At 36.9% G+C, this 11,944-nt stretch overlaps 1 protein-coding gene across 33 annotated transcripts in view; it reads right to left on the bottom strand.

Annotated features, from left to right (window-relative positions):
• Window positions 1-225: 225 nt before the first annotated feature.
• Window positions 226-11,944, bottom strand: part of Ptprd (protein tyrosine phosphatase receptor type D) — a 1,324,101-nt gene continuing 1,312,382 nt past the window's right edge. For all 33 annotated transcript variants that reach the window (XM_076934732.1, XM_076934730.1, XM_076934744.1 and 30 more), the window contains 3 exons: window positions 9,244-9,398; window positions 6,559-6,694; window positions 226-3,918 (listed from right to left, as the gene is read on the bottom strand). In XM_076934732.1, the coding sequence (XP_076790847.1) occupies window positions 3,850-3,918; window positions 6,559-6,694; window positions 9,244-9,398 (360 nt within the window). In that variant the 3' untranslated portion in view covers window positions 226-3,849. The remainder of the gene's footprint in view (window positions 3,919-6,558; window positions 6,695-9,243; window positions 9,399-11,944) is intronic.

Genomic DNA, 11,944 nt, shown 5'->3' with positions numbered 1-11,944 from the left:
ATTTCTCTTGACGGAATATGTGAATACATAAAATTATATCTCTGAACTTGTTTGCTTAGCAGTAGAAAGTGCTTACCTCAAGGGTAGACACGTATGAGAAACAGGGATTTGGTAAATATAATTCCTGCCAGTATATAGGACCTAAGCAGACAGCCAGAAAAGAGTGGAATAACTAGTTAATTTGCAAGCAGCATTTTTGGAGTGGACAAAAATCAAGGCCAGGGCTGCATAACACTGACATTTTTATTAGAATTCATTTGTAACAAATGGAACCTGTGTCAGCAAAGAACTGATTTTCATACAGACTTCTTTCGCCACCAATGTAACGAAGTAAGAAAATAAAAAGCACGCCTTTCATTCTGTAAAACACTTACGCGTACTACTAATTAGAGGTAATTGTATTTTTTTAACAAGCCATTTTACAAGTTTTTTTTTTTTTTTTTTTTGAATTTTCAGTCTATGCATCCAAAACGAGAGCAAAGAACACAACTGTTATCTTTGTAAAGACACTCCAAGCTTGTATGGCAAAGCCATGTAACGGATGGATAGGATGGATCTGTAGCCTTCTGACCTCTGCTGGAGTATCAGGGCACCCATATACCCAATGGAAATCAAAACCAAAAGAGAAAAAAAAAATGGGAAGGGGATTTTTAAAATGACAAGAAAGACTGAAACAAAGCTAACCCAAAACTCAGCAGGAAAGAAAAAAACTGTATGTGCTACTATGAATTTTTTCCTTTCCTGTTGTGATGTGTTATCCACAGACACATAAATGAACTTCTGAAGCAGTTCCTTAGAGATGGGTTCAAGTAATAACATTATTGGGTGTAGAATCAATAGGGCAGTGCATAGTACAAAGGTATAGAAAGTGCAAAGTTCCCTAGAGGCCCTTCCCTCCCCTGGCTGTCCTTGCCTTGTCTAACCATGCAAACCATTTTTAAAAAAGAGCTAAAATAAAGTTCTGTACAAATCACTTTTATATATTTGATATTTTACCATTGTAACTAATTACAAAATTATACATAACTACACATACATAGGTAAATAATAGCACCGTACTGGTTATGATGATGAAAATAACTGGAAACTCGGATGTTTATGGTAATGGTAGATACTGATGTTTGCCTGGGAAATTAAACTTGAATGGTCATAGAGCAAAGTACAGAGTGGAATGCACATCAGTGACAGTGGGGAGTTAGTTCTCGGAACAGCTCCTGATTCTGGAGTAATGCCCACCTCATCCTCCTATAGGACACATCCCAGTCATTGCTTTTGGTGATTACTGTCATCTTTCTCTCTGCCATACAGGCAGCTTTTGTTTCAGAGAGAGAAACTGCTCAATGGCCAGTCATTCTGCTGTATGATATTCCATTAGATCCCACATGTCCAAAATGGCATGTCTAGATGACACAATAACCTATCTGACCTCCCTTGTTTCACTAAAACAAAATTACAGCACTGAGCAATCTGGCACTTGGATAAATCTTCAGTGGTACAGGTGAAAAAAAAACAATAGACTCACACAGTGCACATTCTATCTGGTTCTGATGTAGGTTAGAGAGTCTCATTCTGAGGTAGCCTTCTAGTTTCTTTTTTAGTATTATATATATATATATTTCTATTTTTTCTCTTTTTTGTTTTTGTTCATTTTTTTTTAATTTTTGTTTTTTTGTTTTTTTTTTTAAAAATGCTCAAATATGATACTTGCAAGTGTTTGGTCTCTAGGATTTTACTCTGCTAGTGATGAGAAAATGTGAAAACAAATACCCTTCCATGCAGAACATCATGAAGCTAAAATTAAACCAAAATATTATACCTGTATCAAAACTCTTTAAGAGTTCTTAATATTTGTGGAGGGTACTTTAAAACCACATAGCATGTGGCAAACTTATGCCATCATCCATGGCTTCCTATGGAAATGTTTGGGGAGATACATACATATATATATATAATTTATTGCCCCTTTCAGAAAAATCCTAATGGAATATCAAATATATCCTGAAGTTGTTTCTATAAATAAGACTGGTGGTTACTGCATGCTCCAGAGCAGATGTGGAAGGAATTTGAAGTGAAACAAGTTGCTCTTTCTGATGTGACGATGAGGAAAGGAGAGGCCCTGATTATCCAAGTGCTTTGGGCTAGTACAGTCACTAACATCCCCCACTTGGCTGAAAACTAGGAATGCATATTATTCAAAGAGTTTATATACATGTGGTGGACAGATAATGTTTTAATTGAAAGATAAACAGATGTGAACACCTAATGGAAATCAGAACCGAAAGGTAAAAAGAAATGCTATTAAAATAGGCATCAATTATAAGGCACTCTAAATGCAGAACTAAAACCGAATGAAACAGCACAGCGCCGCCCAGGAACGCCGCAGCCACAACATGTTTCTGACTGAAAAGAGTAACATGAGTTTGGCTTTGCCCCTGTTACATATCATAAATGCAAATTTCATAGCACATACTATAGACAATATATGATTGAATATACTTTTTTTTTTTTAAAAAAAAAACAACTTGATAGCTGATATATTACAACATTCTTCCCTCCTAAAGGGATATGCACTGACCTTTCCCACATGCACACCTCTTAGATATTTAACAATTGTTATTGCACTAGAGTGTTAGAAATATTGAATTTTGTTGGAAGCCTGGCTAACAGAACAGTATTCGTGGACATGGTTGGGTAGATGGGGGAATACAAGACCCGAAAGTCAGGGGCGAGGCTCAATAGTCAATGATTTGCACTCCTCAATTCCCTTTACAAATTAAAGTTTTGCAATATTAAAAGTACCTTGGAAAAGATGCTTACAATCACTTTCTATACTGAAAAACAAAAACGAGAAACCTAAACCATAGAAGAACTAAATGGCAGTTAAATCTTTGTGTGGACATACTGTGTATATATATATATATATACATAGATACCTTTAAAATATAGATATCTATGAGTATATATGTTAGCAATAACTTTATACTTTGCGCCTCCCTGTTGATTCCAAAAAGAAAACGAAGCAAAACAAAATTCCCCTTGAAGCTTGCAAAGAATGGACACTTTCGCATCAGTTATACAAAACAGACATGTGAGTAATAGTTGTTGAGATAGGTACTGTAGATTCAATTTTGCACAAAAATGTGCAAATCTTAAAATTATTCGGTATTTCTATAGCAAGATATTACAGGTATCCATTCATTCTACAGCTTAAAAAAACTTAAGAGTTTAGAAATAAAAAAAATGAAGAATTACATAACATTTTAAATTTACTTTATCGAATGATACTTTTTAAAAAAAAAAAAAAGTTTACACAGTTAGAAATAAAGCACAGGTCAGCAGAATCTTTACAACACTAAAATGAAATCAAGGACTTTCTTTTTTAAACATCCCCACCCTTACCCCTAAAATGTAAGTATGAGTGGCATGGGGAAAGTGGCGATGTTGAAGCAGAGTCCACCTTATGTGAGAAGCCGCACCAGCAAATGCCTTGTGCTGAACTGAGGCCCACAGGCAAGCTCTCTCTGTCCCTATCCAGTGATCCTGAACAAGATGGTAGTTCTTTGCTGTCATTTCTTCTTCCCTTTATTCTGAATCCTTGAGGTATCTGTAAATAAAATCCTTCAGATGCCTCCTAAGTCAGGATTCTTGTTATTATTTTTCAGGTTAGATGATTAAACTGTGAATTCTTGGTCCACTTGGAAGAGTTTGTTTTTTTGTTTTGTAATAGTCCCACTAAGTGGCTGTTAGCTAGAAGTTAAGAAGGACTTCTCAAGTGCCCCGTATGGCTCAGAAGAGACTCCATGGATAGCGAAGGGCCTGTAGTAAAAATCCAGAAGGGGTCAGGGGTTTCTACGTTGCATAGTGATCAAAGCTGCCCAGGTATTCTAGTGCGGCTCGATAGCAGAACTGGTATTGATCCTGTAGGACACAAGGTACACAGGGGAGAGATGAAGAAAGTAGATGTTTTAATTAAGAAATAAAACCAGCATTGTAAAGAAAAATTATATTTATACAGCAGTAATACTACCACTTTAATTCAGCCCCGATGAGCAATGGACAGTGAACAAAGAACGATTAACCATGTGGGGGTTTTAACTTCACCAGTCAGCCCAATACCAATACAGGCTCCTAATTCCAAGCCAAAATAACTCCACTGAATATTTTTGTCCTTTTTATGTGCCACAACCATCTTCCACAATGATCTAAGTATCTGTGATAATTTCCAGTTGAAATGATTATAAAATTCCTTAAAGGCAATCTGAATTTGAATTTTTTGGGCTGCTTTCCAACCTCTGAGAGGCCCAACAAGCAGGTGACTGAGACAGAAGAAGATACTTACACCCAACCCATGGATTGAAGTTGGAGACTCCTGTGGTTGAATAAGGAAAAGGCTGGAAGAAGCTAAGGAAGAGGGTGACCCCATGGGAAGACTTGGTCTGGCCTCAGTGAGAGAAGATGAACCTAACCCTTGAGAGACAGGAGTCCTAAGGGAAATGGGGAGGCCTGGCAAGATGTGGGGCTTTGTGTGTGGGGGGTGTGGGATGTATGGACATCCTCTTAGAAACAGGGGAGGAGGAATGAGATGAGGAACCATAGGGGGGCAGAACAGGAGGGGGATAATGACTGGACTATAAAAAAAAGAATTAAAGATAGAAAAAAAAGTCGGCAAAAAAAAAAAAAAAAATGAAGTTGGCAAGATGTCTCCATGGTTAAGGGCACTTGTGTCCAAGTCTGATGACTTGAGGTTGATCCCTAGGATCCACATGACAGAATGAGAGAAATTACTTGCACAAATTGTCCTCTGACCAACACACATGTGGCATGTGTACTTTGCCTCAACACAAATTTAAAAAAAAGTAATAGCATCAGATCAGACATCATACTCAGTCAGAATTACCAGCATATATGATAGTCCCATGTAAGGAACAGAGATAGAGAAGATCTTATGTGTCTATGAGAAAGCGAGTTGTGCTGGACCTTTATGTCAACTTGATACCAGTTGAAGACATCTATCTGAGAGGATGGGACCTCAATTTTGAAAATGCTTCCATAAGACTGTGCTGTAGAATAGCCAGTAGGACATTTCCCTTAGTGATTGATATCAATGGGTCCAGCCCAATGAGGGTGGGTTCTTCCCTTGACTGGTGGTCCTGGGTTCTATAAGAAAGCAGGGTGAGCAAGCCATGAGGAATGAGCCAGTAAGCAGTATCCCTCCATGGTCCTTGCATCAGCTCCTGCCTTGAGGTCCTGCCCTGATTGAGTTCCTGTCCTGACTTCCATCAGTGATGAACAGTGCTATGGTAGTGTAAACCAAATAAACCCCTTTCGTCCCAACTTGCTTTTAGTCATGGTGTTTTGTTGAATAAAAACCTTAATTAAGAGAGAAGTGAAAAGTAGTTGTGCAAGAACAGCAGGCATACAAAATGTTTATGGAGCCCTGAGCTTTCTGCTTTCTTACTCCTGAGACTGGCAGCCTGCATTCAAAGTACTTGCAACATTTGTCCTAAAATTCAGTATGATTGCAAGTTGTCTGTTCTAGAAGACTAACACCAAAATAGAAAGGTATGAAACATGCCTTTTCTCACACAAGGAAGGGCCCTGTCATATTGAAATAAATTGGAACACTGTTGGGGAGATGGAAAAATTACAATTTACAGATAACCACAGGGATGAGAAAAAGTAGGATTTTCCCCATAAAAGAAACTTATTTTCAGTAGCCAATGGGGCTGAAAGTAGATAGCTTCTATTTTGCTTAAATGTGCATTTTTCTACAATAAAAATGGTAATGCAAAATAAATGGAGTTTGCTTTTCTGTCTTGTCACAGTAAGTTGCTTGGCTAAGTGTTAAGGCTTTTTAAATGTCCAATTTCCCTCTGTCACCCCAACACCCATTATGTTTGTCAGGCTGACATAATGTTTTAAGTATTACAAGCCAAATGCTTGCAGTATTTTGAAATCAAAGAATACATACACATTGTATAATTTGATAGCTATTTGAGGAGCATAAGTACTACTCTGATTCTCTAAGTAGAGAATGAACTTATACTGAGAAATGTACATATTAATTAGTGAACAGAAAACAGGCCATTTCTAAGTTCCAAATATTTAATATGGCTAGTCATGTAAAATGAAACACTAGTACCTGGTGTCTCTGTGAGCAAAGAGACAGAAAACAGAAAAGTAAAAGTTGCTGAGAGAATATTCTCTACCAGACATTTGGCTTTTTATATATCTATCTAAAATTAGGTACAAGGTTTACATTAACACACACACACACACACACACACACACACACACACACACACAAACATATGAAAGAGACATTTTACAAGTTAAAGATGCTAACAATTTAATTTATTTCAACCCAATAAAGAACCTCATATAATCTCCATAACAGGTTGAAGGTTTTGGAATTGTCTCCACATTTAAAGAGTTGGGAGACTTGGTTTTAAAATACTAGGCTGCTTTTCCCATAGTGCACGTCTGTATTTTGCAAATACATTTGGGACCCAGAGAGGATTTAGGTTTTTAGAAGAGAACACAAAATTTTCTTCTTACCTCTGTTTGTACCATGGCTGGTCGTTGTGTTCTTAACATTTTGACTGTCTGGAAGATATCTACAACCCCTTCATATCTCATTCTTTCCAACACAATACTCAATGTTATGAAGACTCCGGTTCTTCCAACGCCCGCACTGCCATAAGAACAAACACAGTGTGAGTAACGTGTTCATAGTCTTGCTCGATAGACTTTCTTCTACAAGCTTCTACATTCCCAGTTTCTCCACAAGCATGTTAAGGATAAAGTGTGAATGCTTTTATTATGTGTTTTCCAGGTAATTTGTTGCTATAACATGCAAGAATATGTAATTGATTGGGTATATGTAATAAGATTGGGTCTTATAAAGTCGATTGCATTTCTGAAACACTGTGGAACTTTAGTTGGAAAGATCAAGAAATAATACTATAAAATCAATAGGTAAAAGTATAAACAGATCAAGCACAGGATTGTACTCTTCATCTAAACTCTAAAACTGAAGACCTTGACTCTATGTACAGTATGAAGTAAATTAGGATAAGGCAGAACATATCATGCAGAGTCCTCTTTTCTAGTATATTAATAACATAATCTGTGAAGGTTATAACCTCATCTAAACAGGTAACACCTTATGTAAAAAGGCATGCAGACTGATATCAACAGTATTGATATTGGGATATGAAACTATAGATTCTACAGTAGACTTCTATTATGGGAAGGTTTCTTCTTAGCCTTTGGGAAACTATGAGGATCCAATATGTACTGATTATAGAAATATCAAATTATACCCCAGTTCCAGGAAAGATATAACTTTCAACAGATTCTCAAAAGGCTCTTTGACAGTACAGCTATGAGCCAGTGAGCACTACACTGAATTTCTTATTTTTGGGTGAGCAGCTGCTAAAATATCCTAAGTTTCTTTCTGCCATTTCAGCAAGGTTTTGAATGTCTTTCTGTTTCTTTTGTATTTTAAGATAATTCCAGAATCTTCACAACAGCAAGGAAGAAAACTAACTGACAGCTTTTGTATTCTTAAAAAGTGATGTCTGTGGGTTTAGGTAACAAGAACATTGCTGAAAAAAATCCCTATGTTTATGGATCTTAATTAAATGTTGTATATAACGTTTGGGCACAGGCTGTTGAAAATAGATGGATTCATTTACTCTGGGATGTAGCTGACAGGCATATATAAATAGCATGTGCTTTTACAAACTGCACTTTCTCATGAATCTAAGGAAAAGTGCTAAGTAAGGCTTTAAACCAATGAGCAGTTGTTAAAAAGGAGTTGGACATATTCACTCCCAACAACATTCAAGGGATCTTGAATGGCCCTCCACCCCTGAATATCTCACACTCATGAGAGACTCTGATTGTTGAATCATCTAGATATTCTAGGGTGTATCTTTCTTTGACTTGATTAATCAATATAACCAAAAACAGTACTTCTGGATCTCTATTAAGAATTTTTGAGAAAAGAACAGGCACCTGCTTCATTAACTTCTAAATTTATTGAATCTTACTATGTTAGTTCGATAGGCTAGAAATAAGTGCTATTTCAAAGCATTCAAAATGAAAAAAATAGATGTCTGAATTAGCAGAAAAAATTATATGCTAGGTTTTAAAAAAATAACCTACTGTGTTTCAACTCTAGTTTATAACACCAACTTTAAATACTAGAGACTGCACATCACTTCCTATCTACAGCAAGGGATTTGGGCAACATAATGCAAATGCTTCCAAGTCTGAGAAAAAATGCAGTGCTAGAAAAAAATCACAGAGACCTGCAGAGAAAATGGAAGATCACTGTTATATGCCTTCATAAAAATATAGATCTGGGACAAGAGCTTGTATCCCAAAGTCTATTGTCTAATTTCTCTAGTTTGAGATCTTCCTTCCTAGGATAACAATAAGTTTTTAAAGCACTAGACATTTTAAACATAAATGTTAAGACTTTGACTGTAAACATATTGAAACCTGAAACATCAAACTTTTAGAATCCTGATACACCGTATTTAAAAAAAAAAAAAAAAAAAAAAAAAAAAAAGGTAAATTCCCTTTACTATGTTTGGCACATACAACAGCTTCCAAATGCACTAAATTTATGGTGGATGTCAAAGGCATTCACTTAGGATTTCTATTAACTTCAGTGACTTAACTTATAAAATGCTCTAGAAACTGTTGAAAATAATTAAATTGAAGGTGCTTCATTTTCTGATATAGCAACAATTTTCAAGCAAATTGCATTTTGAACTGAGGCACCATACTAATCACTATTGACTTGAAAGAATTAGTATTGCTATTAAGGCTTGGCAGCTATTCACAGTTCTTTCAAGAGACAAAAGGAAAAGATACAGAAAGGCAGTTGTAAGTGCAGTTACATAAAAAGAAAGCAAACACCGAAAGGGATTAGTATTACACATTATTGCTAGGGACACACCAACAATTCCTGGCAACATAAAATTGCTTTTTTCTTTTTTTCTACAAGGAATCATTTTGGGGGATAAAAACATTCTTCTATTTATTTTTTCATTTTATGGAAAAATTAAACATATATTTATATTATGTCTCATAGAACATTTTGAAAACAAATTTCAATTATACAGATGTACCATAACATGCTTGTATACAACGTGAATAAAGAAAGCCTGTTTTCAAAGCTAACAAGCATTATAAATATCCAGTTAGTATTAGTGACTCTCTGCTCACCTGCAATGCACCGAAATGGGCCCATCTTGGCCAAACTGTTCCTTTGTTTTATGAACTTGGCCGATGAAGTCAATAAATCCTTCTCCAGACTTTGGCACTCCTTGTTCTGGCCAGTCAGTGAACTGGAACTGCCTCACTGTTCGGGACTGGCCGTCCTTTAGAGGGGAAGCCACATAACCAGCCATGAAGCAGCATGCCAGGGGGATTCAGCAAGTACAAAGACCACAAACACATTCATGATTTTTTTCCCCAAAAAATGAAACGAGAAGAAAAGTTAGGAATGTGTCCAGTGGAAATTTAGTTATGTGTGTGACTTATCTACTGCCTACACTGTCAACATTAATATATATTGAAATACAAATCTATTTGAGTTATCCTCTTCAGAAGCACTTATGAGCTTCAAAGTTTGAGATAATCAAATGCACCCCCCACACACACACACTCATTTCCCTTCACATCTTATATTCAATCTAACGACGTCATCACAGAAGGAGTATGAAGGAAGTATGCAGGCATATCACCTAGATCAGAGACTTGCTGCTGTCACAATTATGTTGTCATATCAGCCATGCATATTTCTAGTACCATAAATGACAAGTGGTAACATGTAAAGGATCTAACATAAACCAGGTAGTTGTTCACTTGGCTACTCTAACATGTCTGTGAGGTTCATATTTTCAAGCCATGTGTGAGACACAGCATAAACCATGGAGTGATGTTTAAATTCCAGCTTACGGGCAGTGTGCCAGATTGTTTTTGTCAACCTGACACAAACCAGAGTCTGTGGGAGAAAAACCCTCAATTAGAGAATTGTTTCCATCAGACTGTCCTGTGTGCACATCAGTGAGCATTTCCTTGATTAGTGATATGGGAGGGTGCAGCCAACAGTGGCAGTGCCACCCCTAGATGGGTGCTCCTGGCAGCTACAGGAAATCGAGAGGAGTAAGAGAGACATGGGAGAGCAACATAGCAAGCAGTGTTCCTCTATGGTCTCTGCTTCAGTTCCTGCCTCTATGTTCCTGCTTTGAACTCTTTCCCTGGCTTCCCTTGATGATGAACCTGTAACCGAATAAATCTTTACTTTCAACTTGCTTTTGGTCAGTTTTATCACAGAAACAGTAAAAGGTATACAGAATCAAGGCGATTATTTGCAAGTATTGTACTACTGCTCCCCCTCCTCCCCCCGCACCCCCCAGACAGGGTTTCTCTGTGTAGCTCTGGCTGTCCTGGAACTCACTCTGTAGACCAGGCTGGCCTTGAACTCAGAAATCTGCCTGCCTCTGCCTCCCAAGTGCTGGGATTAAAGGCGTGTGCCATCACTGCTGGGCTCCCCCCACCTCCTTTTAATCAGTGGTTTCTTCCTGACTGGCTTCAGGAATTAAGTAATATACAAAGATAACTCCAAAATTCTAAGAAAACAAGCCCTATCTAAAATATGATAATCCAAAAAATAGGTGTACTTCTTTTAATATAATGTTTTGTACACAAGGCAACTTCCACAAGTACTAAATTAATGGTGGATATCTGAAGCATTTACCTGGTATTTCTATTAACTTTTTTTTCTAAAGAGAGTATATAGAACTTTTCAAGAAGTTCCACACTGATAAGAGAAGGTCATGGATTACTTCGGATTCTTTTGGGAATTCCTGCTCTGACTCATCAGGGTAGCACATAACTTTACCCATGGTTACTGAGATTGATCCCACTCCCAGTGGCTTCCTGCTTCACATACTTGAGAACTAATCTTTCCTACTAAGATTCTTATGGCACCAGGTATGCATATTTGTAAGATTTATAGAGATAACTCAATCCCAGGCAAATTGAAAAACACAGGAGTATGGTTTAACTCACATAAAAAACCCGGGTGATGCAGAATAGATGCTTGAGAGTAGAAGAACAGAAGAACAAAAATTACATGAGAGTACAGAGGAACATAGAAGTATTTGGCCTAGTCAGTAACTCCCAGATGTTTAGTATAGAAAAGGTGGGTTTATTTCCCTCTTTTTCTGGGAAAGTTTTTGGAGGGTAAAGGGAGGAAAGTCAAAAACTGCACATGGCAGTTTTCCTGAGTGTACTGGGGATTTCATTTTTTTTTTTTTTTTACCTTAGTCACTTGTAACTTTAAAAATGGGTCAGGTGCATAAACATTTACTATTTGGAGAGAGATCATTGGATTGTTTAAAGATTAGTTGCTTAACAATTCTGTATTCTCAACGTTCCTATTCCCGTCTTTCTTTTCTCAATGTCACTAGGTTTAACTTGGAGCTAGGTTAAATGTGTTCCTCATGGGTTAAATCTGTACTCTCTTTTCTATTACCAGAAATAGCTAGGAAGTTTAATTTTAAGGAACGTAGGTTTTTCACTCATACTGAAGGGATAGTAGCAAGCAACAGGGGGTGCTTACTTGGACAATTAAAAATGAGATCTTGGATCATGATGGCTGCCTTGATGTAGTCACATTCAGAGTATTTGATATACCACTTTCTAGGATTAACAAGTCTGTCACCTGGGCCAACTGTCCTGTGAATCATATTCTGTCTCTGTCTCCTCTGTCTGTGTCATAGCCAGGGCTAGGATTTGGAAATTAGTAGACAATCTACAAATATGAACTTAGAGAAAGGTGCTTTCCAGAAAAAAAAAAAAAAAAAAAACAAAAAAAAAAAAAAAAAAACCATTAATTGATCAACTAACTACATATTAT

The sequence above is a fragment of the Arvicanthis niloticus genome, chromosome 5 (assembly GCF_011762505.2).
Source record: "Arvicanthis niloticus isolate mArvNil1 chromosome 5, mArvNil1.pat.X, whole genome shotgun sequence".
In the NCBI taxonomy this organism is placed as follows: Eukaryota; Metazoa; Chordata; class Mammalia; order Rodentia; family Muridae; genus Arvicanthis; species Arvicanthis niloticus.
The sequence above is the reverse complement of the archived record's forward strand: the minus strand, read 5'-3'. Positions and strand labels throughout refer to the sequence as shown.